The 21350-nt window shown below is 42.9% G+C and overlaps 1 protein-coding gene across 2 annotated transcripts in view; it reads right to left on the reverse strand.

Moving 5' to 3' along the window:
* Positions 1-21350, reverse strand: part of NEDD4 (NEDD4 E3 ubiquitin protein ligase) — a 319479-nt gene that overhangs the window by 236700 nt on the left and 61429 nt on the right. The window contains exon 5 of one of the 2 annotated variants that reach the window (XM_073618772.1): positions 5859-5912. The exons of the other annotated variant lie outside the window; for it this stretch is intronic. Within the exon in view, the coding sequence (XP_073474873.1) occupies positions 5859-5912 (54 nt within the window). The remainder of the gene's footprint in view (positions 1-5858; positions 5913-21350) is intronic. 2 annotated transcript variants of the gene reach the window in all.

A 21350-nucleotide genomic window follows, 5' to 3' on the forward strand; every position in this document is an offset into this window, starting at 1 on the left:
GTTCTAAAGGCAAAAGGATTTTTTACTTTAACCACTTATCCACTGGGCACTTAAACCCCCTCCTAACCGGACCAATTTTCAGCTTTCGGTGGGCTCACATTTTGAATGACAATTACTCAGTCATGCAACACTGTACCGATATGAAATTTGCGTCCTTTTTTCCACAAATAGAGCTTTCTTTTGGTGGTATTTAATCACCGCTGGGTTTTTTATTTTTTGCGCTATAAAAGAAAAAAGACTGAAAATTCTTTAAAAAATTGCATGTTTCTCCGTTTCTGTTACCAAATTTTGCAAATTAGTATTTTTTGTTCATAAATTTTGGCCAAAATTTAATTTGATACATATCATTGGTAAAAAAAAAATATATATATATATATATATATATATATATATATATATATATATATATATTAAAAAAAATATATTATTTGGTCTTTGTGAAAGTTTAAGCTCGGGTTCACACCACAACGGGCTGCGGATCGCACAGGAGCGCTGTGCGTCCCTGTTCACCGTTTCAGGGACGAATCAGGGCCGATTCTATGCCTGAATTCGGCCCTGAAACGCAGCCAAAGACGCACAGCGTTTTTGTGCAGTGCGCACCGCAGTCGCCCCGGAGATATGTGAACTGGCTCCATAGGGAGCCAGTCACATTCTCCTGCTATGCGAATTAGAGGTGCGGAAACGCACCTCAAATTCGCATAGGTGTGAACCCGGGCTTAGAGTCCACAAGCTATAGTGCTAATCTCTGAAAATTGATCAAACCTGAAGTACTGATGGCCTATCTCATTTCTTGAGACCCTAACAAGCCAGGAAAGTACAAATACCCCCTAAATGACCCCTTTTTAGAAAGTAGACACTCCAAGGTATGGCATGGTGAGTTTTTTGAAGTTGTAATTTTTTTCCCACAATTCTTTGCAAAATCAAGATTTTTTTTCACAAATTGTCATATTAGCAGGTTATTTCTCACACACAGAATATGCATATCACAAATTACACCTCAAAACACATTCTGCAAATCCTCCTGAGTAGGGCGATACCACATGTGTGAGACTTTTACACAGCATGGCCACATACAGAGGCCCAACATTGAGGGAGCACCTTCAGGCGTTCTAGGAGCATAAATTACACATACAATTTCTTGACTACCTCTTACACTTTTGAACGCCCTGGAGCACCAGGACAATGGAAACGCCCCAAAAATGACCCCATTTTGGAAAGAAAACACCCCCACATATAATCTGTGAGGCATAATTTGTCTTTTGAACATGTCATTTTTTTCTACAAGTTTTTGGAAAATTTGGAAGGAAAATGAAAACGCATTTTTTTTTTTTACACAAAGTTGTCAATTTATACAATTTTCTAACACATAGCATGTACATATCAAAAATTACACCCCAAAATAGATTCTCTAACACTTCCTGAGTACGGCGATACCACATGTGGGAGACTTTTCAACAGCCAGGCCACATACAGAGGCCCAACATGCAGGGAGCACCGTCAGGTGTTCTAGGGGCATACATTTCAAATCTAATTTGACTACCTATTACACTTTTATGAGGCACTGTAGTGGCATGGACGTGGCATGGATGAGAACTGATATGGCATCGATGAGCATGAATGGGGATGGATGAGCCGTGGATTGGGATGGCTGAGCATGGTTGAGCCATAAATGGGGATGGCTGAGTATGGATGGGATCACTGAGCATGGCTGAGTACGGCTGAGTACGACTGAGTTTGGGTGGGGGTGGATGGATGGTTGAGTATTGCTGAGTATGGATGGCTGAGCATGGATGGATGGCTGGATGAGTATGGCAGAGGGATGGTTGAGCATGGATGGCTGGCTGGATGAGTATGACAGAGGGATGGCTGAGCATGGATGGCTGGCTGGATGAGTATGACAGAGGGATGGCTGAGCATGGATGGCTGGATGAGGCTGCAATGGGCACAGATCAGCGATGTGGGCACTACAGATCCAGCCCACAGAGCTGCTGCACCCGATCTCTCCCCTCTCCGCTCACACTGTACCAATCGGTACAGAGAAGGGAGAGAGGAACAGGACATGACGCCGGTTTGTTTACAAGTGATCGCTCCGTCATTTGACAGAGCAATCACGTGGTAAACAGCCGCTGTCCGTGGCCATTTACCATGATCCTGTCATGGACACTCCCGGGGGCGCGCGGGAGACCGATTCTGGGAGGACATCAATGTACGCCCTCCCAGAGTTATCGAGCAGCGCTGTAGCCGTCATTCGGCTATGGCCCGGTGGTTAAGTCGTTAAAGCGTTTTTTTTTTTTGGGTAACAAAGGATCCTGTCCCTTTAAAGCATGTTATTTAGCACAGTGTTTGTGCTGTGTAATTTGTCCCTCTCTATTACCTGAAATACCTGGCTGATCCTGCCTTGCTATACCCTCCCCCCTGTAAACTGACCACAGTACATAATGGCTGCTGAGCCCTGACACCGTGGTCAGTTTACGTGCCTCTGTCATCCGCTGTCTCTCCTCTCCCTGCCTGTCAGCTAGTGACAGTGCCCGTCTCTCCACCACCTCCTACTGCTGCTGGAATAACATCTACATCTTTATACTAGCAGCACTGTCTCCTAATCCTGTGTGCCCTTGTGTGTGATTTTTTTTAAAAAAAAGCTAGCATATGCCTGATTTCTGAGCGCCACTCGGCGCTCTTGTGACCGGCCGGCTCTCTCCTCCCTCAATCCCGACAGCGGCCCCGCTCGCTGCAGCTGTCAGACGGAAAGAGGCGGCCGGTCATGTGAGTGCAGAGTGGTGCTCAGAAATCAGGTATATATTTTATTATAAGTCACACACACAGGGGCACACAGTATTAGGAGACAGCGCGGATATAAAGAAGTAAGTGCGGCTTAACAACCACTTTAATGCATTCTCTGCATTTCTGGATTTGACAGGGTTCACTGAGAGCAAAGGGAGCCATTGAGGAGGGGCCGAGCCATGCTGTCTGTGTCTATGGATGCACACAGCCCAGTGGGGCAGCACTCAGAGAAGAGGATACAGTACATGGACAGCGCTGGCAGGGGACTCCAGAAGATCTGTGCAATACAACTGCACAGAGCAGGTAAGTATAGCATCATTTTTATATGAATTTAAAAAAATATATATTGCTTTGGGGATTTCAGTTTATAACCATAACAACATTTAAAAAGGTGCATTTATGACATTTTTGCATTAAAGCCTGCAGAGCACTGCAACTGTGATCAGTGAATCCTCCTGTACAATGCACAGACTCCTGCACTGTTAACATTCCAGCCCCAAGTCCACATGGAGGTACAGTCGTTCTGTTATGAGGGCTGGAAGAAGTGCAGAATGGACTACATGTGCAGTGACGTCACCACACTTGTGTTTCATTGCCAGCTCAATTCATTCTGCCACAGTGAAAGATGGGACTTGTAGTCTTTCCATTCACAGATCCCTGTGAACGGGTGTGTGAATGGATGACACGGCTGTGCTGGAAAAGCCACGCACAGCTGTGTAAAGAAAAAAAAGAATTAGACACTCCAGGGAGATGCACCATGCAATCCAGTGAGATGGGGTAGATGTTCACAATTTGAGGGTAGGGGGAATAGAGAAATTTGAGCGTGTGACACTCTTCAAATTGGTTTAACATGAAACACAGCCCCAATGCTCAGCACTGCTGCAACAGAAGAGTGCATTGCACATGAACTGCCTTTGAACGAGGAGTGCTTACTCCTGTGATGCTAGGTGGCAGGCGCTTAACATGTGCTGGGTGCTACAGGTATAGCATTACATTAAGCAACATTTTTGCAAGCTGCGCAGTCCATTTTATTCAAAAGGTATATTTAGCCTTTAAAGTGTTACTAAACCCACAGCAGTAAAAATCTGTCTGTATGTGCAGAATAGTATGCTTGTTATACTCACTGTGGAACTTAAGGGGTTAATCCTCTGTATTGTGTAAAAAGGCCCTTTGATCCCATATGCACAGATCCTCCCCTCCTGCAGGGTCTCTCTTGGCAAGGCCAGATAAAAAAGTGAGGGTAGTACTGCTGCACATGCTCAGTTTGGTCTCTATTGCTGGAGAGAACATTTCCTTGTTGATCAGAGCTAGCCAGGTCACATGATATTGACATCACACATGTGGGCATGTATACAGATCCTAAATCACAGCCCAGTCCCTCCCTTCTCCTCTATGCCCAGTAACTAAAGAACACAGTGGGAGGGATGTCAAATCTTGATTGATGGAGAATCCGCCTCCCATAACAGCATGAGGACACAGGCTATAGTGGAAATCTCTTCCTACCTGAACACTCAGAACTCAGGCAGACCCTGCAGTTTATCATGCGACTGTGGTATACAGATCAGCCAAAAAGGTATATAGCAGCAGTATTTTAATGTAAAAAGAAGATTTATAAGCTGTGGGCATTGTGGGCACTATTTTCATATTACTGGATTTAGTAACACTTTAAGTTCACCGCACACATGTTCCAAAATGATTGTACAATCCTCTTTAGATCGATCAACAAGTATGCAGTGCAAGTACCTGCCTGATTGGATATAAAATAATGGATAAGAAACACTTTAAGACACAGAGAGAACGGCTCAGCCCCGCCACTACTCAGTGGCTCCGATTGACAGCAGAGTGACACACATCGCTGGATCAAAATCAGGCTTCGGTAAATATTAGAGGTGGCTGAGGGGGGAGGTGCACAGTGAAGGTTTCAGCCCCACTCCCCACTCCTTTCTCACTTGGTTGTGCTTGACAACAGCGAGAGCCAATGGCTCCTGCATCGCAGTCAATGAGGAGTTAGAGACCCAGGAGAGACACTGCTCTTGTGCAGATCTCTGGATCGAGATCGGGCTTCTGTAAATATTAGAGGGGGCTGAGGGGGAGAGTTGCACACTGAAGGTTTTTTACCTTCATGCCGAGAATGCATGAAGGTAAAAAACCTTCAGCCTTTACAACTACTTTAAGCTGGCCATACACTATGCAAGTTTGGCTCAGAGGATGGCCCTGCTCCATTCGGCAAAAGTGTACTGTTCCATTAAAGCGGGGGTCCACCTATCTATCGTTTTTTTTTTTTTGGAGTTCATTCACAAACTTTTCTTCTCATGATTATCTACTCACATGTTCTGTGTAATAAGTCCGCCTGTGTCCGATTTTGTTGTAAAGAATAACTTATAAAATTCACTGAAGGCGGTTTCCATCTTCATTGTGGGCATTTGAAGCCCACAAGCATGCATTTCCTGGATGCGGTGAATGCTGTGCTCCCAGCATTCACCGAGATGTTGTGATGACGCTGTTGCACAATGCATGCTGGGAAGCCTGAGACTAGCTCCCAGGGGACTGTGGGAGGTCTGGGAGAGGCTAGAAACACGCCTACTCCCATGGGAGGAAAACCAGGAAGTGCAAAGATGATTAGAAAAAAAAGGTAATTACGGCGATTTAAATTTTTTTACACAGCATGTCAGCATCTAGGCAAGGAAGAGAATGCATAGAGATAATGTTCAAAATTTGGGTGGAACCCAGCTTTAACTTTTGTTGAAGGACTCTGCTGCACTACGTTCAGCCCAACAAGGGCTACATCGATCAGATGCAGCCAAAGTTCGAGTATTCTGACAGCTGGTGCCTAAATGAAAGATATCTAAGCGTATGGCCAGCTATAGACTTCCCTATGGATAGATCATAAGACAGATATGCAGTGCATAAACTTTAATTTTTGCCTGCTTGGGAAAAAAACAGTCAGCAGTGAATATTAATATATTTTCTTATATCACCCACATAAGAGCCGATATGATTATGGAAAACACTTTGGGTTTAAACAGTAAGCACATAGTCAAAACAACTCTATAATAGGAAATCATAAGAAGGCATACCAAACGGTTTTCATCAAATACTTCAAAGAGAAGTCTGTGCTTTTTTGGATACACCTGGAAAAGAAAATAAGGTGTGTGCACAGGATTTATTACACCACAAAATGTTATAAAAACATTCAGAGTTATAAAAAGATGCAAAAGATTAGACACGCACACCTACACAGGGTACAAGTTGAATATATATTTTGTAAAATGTAGTGCAGTTTTTACAGTTAAGTAATTCACTGAAGGTGCAATGTATACACAGTTTTTCAACAGAAAGAACAGCTTCTAGGTTTAGTGAACTGCCTGTTACAATTTGTTTACTTTTATATTGTTGACTTTTCTTAGCACTATTCACATTAGATAAGCTAATCTAAGGTGACTGCATGGGTATAGAAAAGAATCACCCAGTTTAAAATAATCACATTTTGTTGCTTTGCAGCCTGAAATGAAGACAGACACAGTTTTTGTTTTTTATCCAGCTGCATTTAACTCAGTGCAACTTATAATATCCAATGGAAATATATAACAGTAACATGTCTTTTTTTTTTTTTTAAATGCAAAAACAGAATCACTGAGTTGGAAAAAGGATCATCCCCTTTTGTCGTCAGTATTTTGTTGCACCACTTTTTGCTTTAATTACAGCCTTTAGTCTGTTGGGGTATATGTCTCTAACTTTTCACATCTAGACTTTGCAATATTTGCTCACTCTTCTTTGCAGAACTGTAAAGGTTCAGTCAAATTTGATGGTGACCATTTGTTGACCTCAGTCTTTAAGTGATTCCACAGATTTTCAATGGGGTTTAAGTCTGGGCTCAGACTAGGCCATGCAAGGGCATTCACCTTTTTCTCCTTCAAACTACTGTGTGGTCATTTTTTCTGTGTGCTTTGGGTCATTGCCATCTTGGAAGGTAAACCTTCTTCCCATTGACAACAACAACTTTCTGGCAGAGGGCAGCAGATTTTCCTCAAGAATTTGACCGTATTTTGCCCCATCCATTTTTCCATCTATCTTGACAAGTGCTCCAGTCCCTGCGGCAGAGAAATACCCCATAACAGGATATTACCACCTCAATGCAAAGCAATATAAACTTAAGCAACTTATTTAACAGTTGCATTTAACATTTTGGCGCCCGAACAGGGACTCACCGATGATACTACAAGAGGTGGATGAGCTACGCTGACGGAACCAAAAGACAGGCACTCCGGGAATCACAGATCAAAAAAAAAACCTGCGCAGGTAAGAAAAAGCTTTATTTTTCTTATATTCTGTGCTCCCCTGATTTGTGCCTATCCGTTCTGTCAGTTACGGTTCTCCTGGTTTTAAAACACCAGCCTCTGTAGTGGTGAGTCTAGAATTACTGCATATTTTCGTTTATATTGCTGGAATTATTTGTTTGTTTTTGTTATCTGTGTTTGTCTTGTCTGTCTTGTTGAGAAAGTGAATGAGCCTTGTCAAGGATGGTATGAGTTAGAAGGGGATTGCCGAACTAAGCAACGGAATGCGCCTTACCTCACACGATTGGGAACCTGAGGGCTTGTGAGCTTGGGGGTCTGACGCTTATGCTTAACCTCACATCTAACTCATAAACCATAGACGGGTTGAGAGTATAAGCCCTGTCTGCTCCATAAAGCAGGGATAAGAGTGTATGAGAGAGATTCCCAGATACGAGGGGGGAATAAGGTCTCAACAAAGTCCCGAGATCTAGTCGGATACCTGGCCACTTAAAGGAATGCTTGTATATGTTGTAGCCGCATTTTTGTATATGTTGTAGCCGCATTCTGGTTTGTTATTGGGCTAGCATATAAAGTCATTATTTATTTTTGGGCTAGCATATAAAGTAATTTGGTTTCAGAAATCTTATTCCGGAGAGGTTTCTAGAATTCTAGCACCCTAGGAGGAAGGCAACGAGGAACTAGTGTAACTTAGCTGGTATGCTATAGGGCTAGCATATAAAGTAATTATTCATTCTTGTATATGTTGTAGCCGCATTATATTGTACACTAAGTGTCCCACACGCTACCTAGGCAGGACTGTTAGAATGGGCCAGAGGAACACAAAACCCCGTCAGGGAATTGTGGCGCACTATACGGTGCCACAGATAATTAAGAACATTTATGGGAAAACCGAAGCACAGGACTTAAAGGATGTCCTTCGTAAATTTAAGGTGAAAGGAGCAGCGGGTTTTAGACCCGGATGTATGGAGTGAAATAAAAAGGGACAGACAAGGAGAGGTGTTAGAGAAGCAATGGATGAGTCAGGTTCAATGCTTAATTAAGGTCTCAAATAGAGCGAAAGAAGAGGGGTGGAAACATAATCCAGATTGTGATGGTTGGGATATGAAAGACAGAAGAACAAAAAATGTTGAAATTTTAAATAATCTTAGTTCAACCATCCCACCCCCATATACTGACATAGAACGTAAACCACACAAGATATGTCGTGTACTTAAGGGTAGAGAATGTTTTTTTTTTTTTTTTCAGGTTTGTGGAGTATAAGAATTTCATTCAGAAACTGTAGCTCCCGTACGCACTGATACATGCATTATAGTAAAGCCAGCTGCTTTTTGTAGATTTGTGACACAGTTAATGAATACACATGAAGCAACCTGGCAGGATGGGGAGGATCTATGCAGACATAAAATGACTCTGACCCTGTTTTAACCAGTTTATGACAGAAATAGGTCCACACAGACCTGCAGGACAAGCTGAGGGGGATGGCAATCAGACATATAGACTCAAGGGCCCCTTTTATTGTTAGATTAGAAGTTTTCTGTCAGGCAAAACAACAAGAGAGGGGGTCAATATCACCCATGAAACAAATGCCAGGACAGACTGTATCAGACTTTTACTTATCTATAGAAAGTATGATGGCAGATGAGGGAATGGATTTAGAGCTGCCAGTCACGATCTGAGCCTTCAATAGACAGTTTATGGAAGGATTAATTCCACAGATAAGTGAGAGACTGAAAGCCTGCACACCACCCTTAATTTGTTGCGATTTTTGGCAGAAAAAGGTTGCAAGGTTAATAAGAAAAAGTTACAAGTGTGTCAGGAAAAAGTTATCTTTTTGGGACATTGTATATCACAGGGTACGAGACATCTCACTGAGGAGAGGGTTCAAGTGATAAAGGGAATGTTACCCCCACGGAATTTCAAACAATTGCGTATGTTTTTAGGTATCGTGTCATATTGTAGACAGTGGATACCACATGCTAGCGCTTTGATGCAGCCATTATACGATTGTTTGAAAATTGTACCGTATATGCTTACAGAAATAGCTTATGAGTCGTTTATCACTTTGAAAAAGTTGTTGATTTCTGCCCCGGCTATTGGTATACCAGATTACACCAAGATATTTAACCTGTACATTGCTGAGATCACTGGACATGCCACAGGTGTTCTGACACAGGCACATGTAAAACAAAGACCAGTCGCTTACTTTTCAGCAGCATTAGATCCAGTATCTAGAGGTTCACCGTCCTGTGTACGGGCGGTAGCTGCAGTATCAATTATCATAGATAAGTCATCAGAGATTGTTCTAGACAATCCAGTCGTAGTGCACACCATACATGACATACATGCAATCTTGTCTCAGGTACAGCCCAAACACATTTCCATGGCTAGGCAATTAAGGCTACAGTGTACTTTACTTTTACCTCCAAATGTCACTTTTCAGCGCTGTACAACCTTAAATTTGGCTACCTTTTTGCCTCTTCAGTCACCAGATTTGGCAAGGGGGAATGATAGTGCTAATAGTGCTAATAAGGAAGGAGATGAGGAAACTGACACTCTTTTGTTTCAAAAAGTAGATGAATGTTTCAAGAAGTAGAGGAATGATTGTTTTTAGCTCATGGAACAGGAGACAATGGGATTCAGACACACCGATTTTAAATGCTGAGCACACTTTGTACATAGATGGCAGTAGGTTTGCTGATGATAAGGGTGAATATCACACAGGGTATGCTGTAGTGACTGATACGCAGGTAATTGAAGCACAGCCCTTACCAGCCCACATGTCAGCACAGGAAGCAGAATTAAAAGCTTTAGAACAAGCCCTAGAATACTTAAAAGAACGAGAAGGGAATATTTACACTGACTCTGCCTACGCTTATGGTGTAGCGCACGATTATGGCCACATATGGAGGGCTAGAGGTTATCTGACAGCAGCAGGTACACCTGTAAAACATGGAGAAGGGATTAAGAGAGTCCTGAACAATCTTCAAAAGGTTAAACGAGTAGCCATTATGAAGATGGCGGCACACACGAGCGCAAAAACAATTGAGGCAAAAGGAAATGCATTTGCAGATTTGACTGCAAAACAGGCAGCTCTAGGGGAAGGAAGCCCTGAGACCTTAGCAGCGGTAGAGGTGAGTATCCCAGAACCAACATGGCAGCAGCTGAGTAAATTACAGGAGCAAGCAGGGGAGAGCGAGAAAGATAAGTGGGTCAGGATGGGAGCAGCACCAGACCTTGACAATGTATGGAGGGAAGGAGGCAAAATATGCCTGCCTGCCTCTCTGTACCCAGAAATGGCAGCGGCAGTTCACCTACCCACACACGTCAGTTCCAATTCCATGTATAGGATTGTGAACCAAGGATGGCTCGCCCCTGGATTCAGTAGCACTGCAAGAAACTACTGTGCAGCCTGCCAAATCTGTCTCCTGAATAACCCAGGACAGAGAGTAAAAACCCCACGTAAACACCAGGTCCGGGCCCAATACCCCTTCCAGAGACTGCAGATTGATTACATACAAATGCCTAAGAGCGGCCCTTTTGAATTTGTCCTCGTGTGTATCGATTTATTCTCAGGTTGGCCCGAAAGTTATCCAGTAAAATCCGCTACAGCTAAAGCCACAGCTAAGAAACTGATCACTGAGTTAATACCTAGGTTTGGTCTTCCTGAAACCATAGAATCAGATAGGGGGACACACTTTACAGGAGAAATCATGCAGAATGTGATGACCATGTTAGGGGTTCAACAAAGTTTTCACACCCCTTACCACCCACAGAGTTCAGGATCAGTGGAGAGAGTAAATGGGACAATAAAGTTAAAAATACAAAAAGCCATGCAAGAGTTAAACAAGCCTTGGCCAGAATGCCTGCCTTTGGCTTTGTTCTCTATAAGGTACACTCCAACAGGAAAGACAGGATTATCCCCATATGAGATACTTTTTGGGAATGCACCTAGATTGGGTTTATACTTTCCACAGAGTATGCAATTGCAATGTGATAGTTTGACTGCATATGTGATACAATTACAACGTCTAACTAAGATCCACAAAAGTGTGTATTCTTCTCTTCCAGACCCTAATTCAATAACAGGTACACATACTCTGCTACCAGGGGATTATGTATATGTGAAGAAACACACCAGAAAGACATTGGAACCCAGGTTTGAAGGTCCTTACCAAGTACTCTTGACCACAGCCACCTCAGTAAAGCTGGAAGGAAAACCTACCTGGATACACGCATCACATTGCAAGAAACAACCCGAGAAAACAACATGATGAAATATCTACTTACATATTTTTTGTTGAAGATTGTTGTTTTACAAATATATGCATGGACTCCTGGTATTAATGTACTTGAAGTAGAGGAAACAACAGCTTTCGAATGGGCTATAGATGATCCTAAAGTAGCAAATTATTATTGACAAAGGTAGACTAGTACATCTTTCCTCACAGATACAACAGGATACTGCACCACATTGGTGGGATATATTTAGTGGAATGTCTTCTACAGCAACCAATACCTTTCACTGGTTGTTAAGTCCAATGGTAATTATTATTCTAATATTAATATCACTTACAATCACGAATATATGTGTATACAGGAAAATAAATAGGAAAATTAGGAGAATAGACAGGGCATACCGATAAATGTGTATTGACATCACCCTACTCCTATAAAACTCCTCTTCTTGAATTTTAAGATGTTGGTAATACCTAGGGGGATGGGTTCTACCCCTCTGACAACCCGCGGTCAGGGAAAGGACTCTGGGGAAAAACTGACTAGAACTTATTCATGAGGACCCAGGGGGAAGGAGAGGATGATGTCAAAGGGGGAAATTGATAAGGTCAGGGATTTAATTTTCTCACTTAATATGATGACTACATGTAAATCTGTTTTGAATGTAACTTTTTGGCTGTTAAACTCTGCTTTTGTTTTCTTGTAACTATATTGCCATGGTATTGAAGCTTGTGTTCGTAACCCAGGTGACTCCTGTTGTTGTTTACCCTTGCCCTGTGTGGGGGGGTTGTGCTAATGCTATTGTTTGTATAAAAGGCCTTGGAAAGATTAAAGAGCAGCAGTCCATTATGCTGAGAACTTTGATACAGACATACTTTCTGACTCTGTGTCTTAATTCCTATATGAAGCAATAATTTGGCAAAGCAATATAAACTTAAGCAACTTATTTAACAGTTGCATTTAACAATGCTTTAGGGTAGGAATGGTGTTATTTGGATGGTGAGCTGTATTGGATTTCCTGCCACACATATCATTTGGTGTTGAGGCCAAATAATTCAATTTTAGTCTCATCTGAACAGAACACCTTTTTCCATGTGGCCTCAGAATCTTCAAGGTGCCTTTTGGCAAAGTTTAGACGTGACTGCATGTGGCCTTTCTTGAGGAGTGGCTTTTTTCTTGCAACTCTCCCATACAAGCCACATTTGTGGAGAATTTGTGATATTGTGGTCACATGCACACAATGATCACTCTTTGTCATAACTTCTTGTCATAACTTCTTGCAACTGCTTCAGAGTTGCTGTAGGCCTCTTGGTAGCCTCTCTGGCCAGTTTCCTCCCGGCTCTTTCATTCAGTTTGGAGCGACGTCCTGATCCAGGGAGGGTCTGTGTTGTACCAAATACAGTAGGTGACCGCGATATTGTGTCAATCTCTCCGCTTTAATCGGCGAGATTTGACACTTGCGAGCCCCTTCGCAGAAGCCAGCACCGAGATGGCTCACTGATCGGGAAAGGGAAACTTTTTTCCTTTTGCGATGAGTGACAGGCAGTGCTGACAGCTGTCTGGTATGAATCATGAGGGGGGACGCCGTGCCAGATTTTAAATGAAAAAACTGGCGTGAGTTCCCCCCCAGGGGCATACCAGGCCCTTAGGTCTGGTATGGATTGTAAGGGGAACTCCCTACGCCGAAAAATCGGCGTGGGGGTCCCCCCCAAAATCCATGCCAGACCCTTATCCGAGCACGCAGCCCGGCCGGTCAGCAAAGGGGGTGGGGACGAGCGAGCGCCCCCCCCCCCCGAACCGTACCAGGCCGCATGCCCCCAACATGGGGGGTGGGTGTTTTGGGGGAGGGGCACCTCCCCCAAAGCACCTTGTCCCCATGTTGATGAGTCAAGGGCCGCGTCCCGACAACCCTGGCTGTTGGTTGTTGGGGTCTGCGGGCTGGGGGCTTATCGGAATCCGGGAGCCCCCTTTAATAAGGGGGCCCCCAGATCCCGGCCCCCCACCCTATGTGAATGAGTATGGGGTACATCGTACCCCTACTCATTCACCTAGGAAAAAAAGTGTCATTAAAAAAAACACAGTACACAGGTTTTAAAAGTAATTTATTAGGCAGCTCCGGGGTCTTCTTCCGACTTCAGACCTCTCCTCCCGGGCCCCTCCGCTATCTTCTTCCAGCTCTTTTGCTAGCAGGGGCCCGGTCTGCTGCCGCTGTCTTGTCCCCTCTTCTCTTCTTCCGATGTTGACACGACGCGCTCTCCTGCTGGAATGCTGTGTGCGAGCTGCGCAGCCATTTGTATAAGCGGTGACCCCGCCCCCTTGTGACATCACAGTCCCAGCATGCGCAGGGACTCTGGGGTCACGCCCCCTTACGACGCTAGAGTCCCTGCGCATGATGGGACTGTGACGTCACAAGGAGGCGGGGTCACCGCTTATATGAATGGCTGCGCAGCACGCACACAGCATTCCAGCAGGAGAGTGTGTCGTGTCAACATCGGAAGAAGAGAAGAGGGGACAAGACAGCGGCAGCAGACCGGGCCCCCGCTAGCAAAAGAGCTGGAAGAAGATAGCGAAGGGGCCCGGGAGAAGAGGCCGAACACCGGGAGGAGAGGTTGGAAGAAGACCCCCGAAGTCGGAAGAGGACCCCGAAGTCAGAAGAAGACCCTGAAGCTGCCTAATAAATTACTTTTAAAACCTGTGTACTGTGTTTTTTTTATTGACACTTTTTTTCCTAGGTGAATGGGTAGGGGTACGATGTACCCCATACTCATTCACATAGGGTGGGGGGCCGGGATCTGGGGGCCCCCTTATTAAAGGGGGCTCCCGATAAGCCCCCCGCCCGCAGACCCCGACAATCAACGGCCAGGGTTGTCGGGAAGAGGCCCTTGTCCTCATCAACATGGGTCTTGCGGCCCCCCTCCCCTAAAGCACCCACCCCCCATGTTGAGGGCATGCGGCCTGGTACGGTTCAAAGGGGGGGCGCTCGCTCGTCCCCAACCCCTTTCCTGACCAGCCGGGCTGCGTGCTTGGATAATGGTCTGGTATGGATTTTAGTGGCGCCTTTGAGAACGTCCTATGACGAAACGCGTAAGGCGGAGCCACGCTCTTACATCATACCCGGAAGACAGAGCTTGGAACGCAGATGGTATCCACCACGGTTCCTCGCTCTTGTTTGCCAGCGTTTGTTTTGCTTTTAACTTAGTATAATAAACTTCATTTTAAATACTGCACTATGGGAGCCCCTTGTTTTATCTGTGAGGACTCTGCCGCATGCTGATGGAGGATGCCCTGGGAAGCTGTGAATAGCACATTAATCCCAGCCATGACACTACCTGCCTGGAGTTTGCATGTTCTCCCTGTGCCTGCGTGGGTTTCCTCCGGGTACTCCGGTTTCCTCTCACACTACAAAGACATGCTGGTAGGTTAATTGGATCCTGTCTAAATTGTCCCCAGTATATGTATGAATGTGAGTTGGGACCTTAGATTCTAAGCTCCTTGAGGGTAGGGACTGATGTGAATGTACAATGTATATGTAAAGCGCTGCGTAAATTGACGGCGCTATATAAGTACCTGAAATAAATAAATAAATAAATATAGCACCCCGGATCCTTGACTGAACAGGGATACAAGCCCGATGGAGGAACAGATGGGCAGGTACAGCTACTAAGGAGGAGACCCATTCTAAACCACCCACTCTACGCCTATTACCCCTGTAGGGGTAACTACTTCCGGTGAATGGGGACCCATTGGGGGATCACTACAGTCACATCATTTGCCGTGCACGGAAGTCACTTTATATATGGAACACTGAACTTTTTGAGACTACGCATATTATAATTTTTGGTTTTTTCATTTTAAGTTTTTTTTATTTTGATCAAGTTTTGGGTTATCAGATTGGACACTTAACACATCTATGCCCAAATTGTGGATTTATTACACTGTATTAAGTGGGGTATGTTCACACACTTAGAGCCCTTTCACACTGGGGCGGGGTCGGTGGTAAAACGCCGCTATTATTAGCGGCGTTTTACCGTCGGTATGCCGAGAAAGGGTTAAATACCACCGCAAAGCGCCTCTGCAGAGGCGCTTTGCCGGCAGTATAGCCGCGCCGTCCCATTGATTTCAATGGGCAGGAGCGGTAAAGGAGCGGTATACACACTGCTCCTTCACCGCTCCGAAGATGCTGCTGGCAGGACTTTTTTTTACCGTCCTGCCAGCGCATCGCTCCAGTGTGAAAGCCCTCGGGGCTTTCACACTGGAATGAAAGTAGCGGCACTTTCGGGTCGGTTTGCAGGCGCTATTATTAGCGCAATAGCGCCTGCAAACCGCCCCAGTGTGAAAGGGCTCTTAGCGCTTGTATGTTAGGGTGTGGATACCCCTGGACACCTTTGCACCTTATGTTATACAGTTCTTATATTTATATTTTAATTTATTTTCATTTTTTGTGTTTGGTTGAATTACAGCCAATCGGAGTTAGCATGTACTTAATTTTTTTAACACTACTCCCTTCTTGGATTGGAGATATATACACTTTCTATATACCGTCTATTTAAGAACTGACTTTCTCACTATTCACTTAGTATACTCCCACGTGGGAGCATGCTCACTTTTGATCTGGTGTAAGGAGTTCAGTATAATAATTTGTACTGCTTCTTGACAAACCACTTAGCACCATATAGGGTAGCGCCAATCACCCCATTCTCTATACATACCTCTGTAAGTTCCCTCGGGAACCCAAATAGGGTGGGCAGCAACCCACACTATCCTAAGAACGGAATCCATTTTAAATCTCCTGATTTGTGCCTGTCCACATCTTGATCCCGGTAACAGTGCCTTGTCACCACCCATAGTCGATTGTTTGCTTAACCACTTCAAGACAAAGCCTATTTCTGAGACTTGTTGTTTACAAATTAAAATCTGTATATTTTGCTAGAAAATTACTTAGAACCCCCAAACATTTAATATAATTTTTTAGTAAAGACCCTAGAGTAAAACATGGCAGTTGTTGCAATATTTCATGTCACACGGTATTTGTGCAGCAAACACACTTTTTTGAATAAAATAATAAGAAAACTGTAAAGTTAGCCCATTTTTTTAGCATATTGTGAAAGATATTACACCAAATAGATACCTAACATGTTACACTTTAAAATTACATGCACTCGAAGAATGGCGACAAACTACGGTACTTAAAAATCTCCATAGGTGACGTTTAAAATTTTTTTACCAGTCACCAGTTTAGAGTTACAGAGGAGGTCTATTGCTAGAATTATTTCTCTCACTCTAACAATTGTGGAGATACCTCACATGTGTGATTTGAACACCGCTTACATTTGCGGGCGTGACTTATGTATGCGTTTTTTTTGGTGCGCGAGCACGTGAGGAGAGGGGGTGCTTTAAAAAATTAATCTTTTTTTTATTATGTAACACTGTCCTATTAAAAAAAAACATCCCTTGTAACAGTAATAGCCAGTGATAGGTACTCTTTATGAACAAATCTGGGGTCTAAAAGACCCCAAATCCCTCCTTTGCACTTAAAAAGTATTCAAAACGCCAAAAATTTTGGAATACTGACATTTTTTTTTAAATCGGCGCAATTGGCAGCCAAGTAAACCAGAAGTGACGTCATGGAGGCGCTTCCAGGTTACTTCATCGGAGAGACGATCAAAGCCGATTCTGGCTTTGTTCAGGTCTCTGGCCAGCCGGCGGACGTGCCAGTTGGTCACTTGGGTCTCCTGGTCGAGCGTCCCCAGCTTATTAGCTGCATCGGTTGTTCTCATGAGCAAGCAGACTGCCAGCTCTAAAAAACGGTACCACGATGAAGCCTCTGGCTGCAGGCATCACCCCGGTACAACCACTTCAACAAAATGACGTACAGGTATGTGATTGTGCTCGAAGTGGTTAAGTTGCACTACCAGGGACTGAAATGCTCCAGGAAAGCTCTTTGTATGCCGAGCTAATCAAAATGAACACAGCTGACAGTCAAATGGCTTTGTGTGCCATTGAGAAGGTGATAAGCTATTGACTATTCAAGTCATTTTTAGGAGGGGGGTGGAGGGGGTGATCCTTTTTTTTTAACTCAGTGATTCGATTTCTGAATTTTTATTTTTTATGACATGTTGGTGTTATATCTTTCACTTGGATAAGTTGCACTGAGTAAATATAGCTAAATAAAACAAAAACTGTATTGTCTTCATTTTAGGCTGCAAAGCAACAAAATGTGATTATTTTAAAGGGGGGGGGGGGGTGATTATTTTCTATACCCACTGTACTTTTATTAAGAAAACATTTATCTCACGGTCAGTTGTACACATTACAAGGATCTTAGCACAGCTATCTGCAAAATCTTACCTTGTTTTGTTTCACGGATACATGACAGGGCTAATGCATTACCTCCTCAAAAGGACTACTAGGGGCTTGTCTAAAGCATGGCATATAACTACATCCAATTTTGTACACACCTAAATGCAGCACTATAGTAATGAGACCATACATAGAGCTGCATCTACAATCGAATGAGAAATACTCCATATTACTATCGCACACGATCTTGAAAACGCTCTCAAAGATTTGGATGCTGCAGCAACGGCCAGCTGGAAACCGATTTGGAAAGTCACAATGGAGGTGTGTTAGCAAATATCTCCATTACAATCGAATGAGCATTGCATTTAGTTGTATAAAAAAAAGTACTACACAGCTGCATCTAGGGCCACACAGATCTGCAGATTGTTTTCATGTGTATGCACATGCAAATATACACACATAAGCCATTAGAAGATTTGCACATGTCTGAACACGAGTACATTAGCCACATATTTACACAGGATCTTCAGTTGGCTCTGCCCATGTGAATGAGACCTCAATATAATCACTTCTATAATCACTCTGTCAGTGTTGTAAAAAGAGAACACTTGAATCTTGAAATGCAAGCCGAAGAACACTGCCCCTTGGAAGTATTCTCACTGCAACAAACTTAAGAAAAGTGCAGGGGATGCCTGAAATTCTTTCTCAACCTCTGTGCACAAATCTGAAAGTGAGCCAATCATAAAAGCAGCAAATAAGATTTTTAAAGGATTCTGTCTTTTCTTTTTTTCATTAGTACACTTGCAAGCATATCTGAGGGAACACAACAACAGAGGGGGAGAGTTCCTTAAAAATGTATCTATAGAAAAAACATTTTATTTATTTTTTTTTGGTTTAGGATAGGGTGGTATGAGGTCAGAACCACTGTCAGGTTTTTATTGCAGTCAGCGTCCCTGCTAGGGAAAGTTCACTATCTATGTGTGTCCTGGTTGCAAAAGTCACCAATGTTACTTTAGTCAGGTTAAAAAAAGACACAAGTCCATCTAGTGTCACAAAAATGCCTAAAAAAGGAATTGGGTTACTGCCACACAGAATTTTGTCAGCTTTCAATAAATGCATAAATGCATCTGTATGTAACATCCCTTTTTTTTAGCTATTAAAGTATCACTAAACCCACATCATAAAATATATCAATAAATGGTGTATTACATGCTGTTCATGCTCACTTAGTCACTATGAGATACGTTTTCTGCATTCTGAAAAAAACCTGGTTGATCCTGCTGTTCTCTATCTCCACCTGCTGTCCATGTCCCCAATTCAGCTAGGGATTTTGCACCTGTAGTGGCAACTCTGCACATGCTCAGTTTTCAGAAAGTTTCTATGCTGGGCATTTTCTCCCTATAACATCTGAGCAGCCCATGTTACTAGATAAAAAACAGAAAACACAGCGCTTACAAAAAAGACCCTTAAAAGAGCTGCAGTTCAAATGTGCAATATGCACTACAATATAGAAAAACCAAAGAAAAAACTGCGCTATACCATAAATAATATATGCATAAAAATAAATTAATGTAAAAAAATTTAAAGGATGTGAGAAACATCAAATATAAATATAAATATATGCATTGAGATTATATATAGCAAAATACATGAGAAAAAATTCAAAGAATATCTAAATAATATTGAGTACATACAAATCAATAGTGCCAAACCAAAAATTAGTGGAAAACCATGATTAGTGATAAATTATTATTATTATGTAGCAAAGTCCATAGACCAGAAAAACTGAAAATCTTCTAGGGGAATGGGAAGAGTCCCCTGATAGCTCTTCATAGGGATCAGTGTGGAAAGGTAGGAAATTGAAAACACCCCTCGCAGTGATCCTCCACCACATAAAATGCACGCTTACCAGATAGCAAGCTCAACAGGCTCGTAGACAAACCAGAGACCGGGTAGGCAGTAGGCAATAAGACATCCCTCTATACAGCGTGGCAGGTGGTAGGCAAACCAGGCACATATAGGACCTTGAATCCAGATATTCAACCAGCAATAGAGCATCCCTCTAGCAGCATAACCGCGGGCATGTATAGGAAGGTACCGCAACCCAAATCACGGACATAAGGGCAAAGAAAAAGTGGCCATAGTGTAACTCCGATAAGACAATTTATTAGTAAATGGTAAAAAACTTAAAAATAGCAGTTAAAAAGAGCGAAATCGCCAGCCTGCTGGCGAGCGCCCGTTCAAGATGAAATGGGATGACGTCAGAACGTCAACCTCCCGACGTACGTTTCGTACTGTAGCTGACGTCGTCTGGGGAACGGGCGACGCTCTGACTCATCGCAAAAAAATAGACAAATGAAACTATGCCCTTGAGAGATCACAACGAGGCGTGGAGTGTGTGTAACAAATCCATAGAAGGATCGGAACAAGGATTGTCCATGCAGCAGGAAATATCCCTTGGGCTGCAAATGGTAATCGTGTCAAATAGGATAAAAAAAAAACTAAAAACAAAAACCAAAATGGGTATATTAAACCCATAAGGATATTAAACAGACTGTAATTAGTCAAATGGGTATTCATCCATTAAATGAAGACCTACACTCCCACATGATAGTGGCAACATAAATGTGCTAAAAAGCAGTATGGCACCATCTTGTGGGAAAAAATTAAATAGAGAAAAAAATATATAAATAAAATAAAATTAAAAAATATAAAAAAAATATATATAAAATAAAAAATGAAATTAAATAAAATTATGAAGGAAAATGGGAAACATATACCCAACAAAGGAAAACTGATCACATAAATAAATGAACAAACGGGGTAGATGAACACATCCACAGTGGCCATACCCACCATTTAGTTGCCATTTGGATGAAACCACAGTGGCACAAATATCGGAGTGGAGCATGTGCCACACACTCCCATGCCATCTTGTAAGTACATGTGGAATTATCACTTCTAGAAAGAAATCCAATAGATTATCTAGAAAATGAATGGATATACTTTCCTCTTTAACCCTTTACTTTCCTTTTCGCTTTTCTCCTTTTATATAAAAAAAATACGTATGTCAAAATATATGTGTGGACATATTAAATAACGCCATTGAGAAATCACAACAAGTTCACATAGACCTAAAACTAGGCATCAAAATACAATATCAATGGAATATAAAATGTAAAGATGGCGATATTAGGCATTATCAATGAAAGCATTCAAATCTGTCTCTACATTCAACCCAAACGGTGTGTAGCACTTAATCCTATATATCCATGCCATTTCTAAACGCGATATACTCCGCACCAAGGAGCCACCCCTCCAAGGACAGGTGAATTTATCTATCCCCAAAAAGACAGTTTTATCTGGATTCCTATTATGGACTTCCAGATAATGTCTAGACACAGGATGTTTAAGTTAACCATTCAGAATATTTGTCACATGCTCGTTGAGTCTAACCTATTTGACACGATTACCGTTTGCAGGGATATTTCCTGCTGCATGGACAATCCTTGTTCCGATCCTTCTATGGATTTGTTACACACACTCTACGCCCTTGAGAGATCACAACGAGGCATGGTTTCATTTGTCTGTTTATTTGCGATGAGTCAGAGCGTCGCCCGTTCCCCAGACGTCAGCTACTGACGAAACGTACGTCGGGAGGTTGACGTTCTGACGTCATCGCATCTCATCTTGAACGGGCGCTCGCCAGCCGGCTGGCGATTTCGCTCTTTTTAACTG

This window comes from Aquarana catesbeiana, linkage group LG03, assembly GCF_042186555.1.
Source record: "Aquarana catesbeiana isolate 2022-GZ linkage group LG03, ASM4218655v1, whole genome shotgun sequence".
In the NCBI taxonomy this organism is placed as follows: Eukaryota; Metazoa; Chordata; class Amphibia; order Anura; family Ranidae; genus Aquarana; species Aquarana catesbeiana.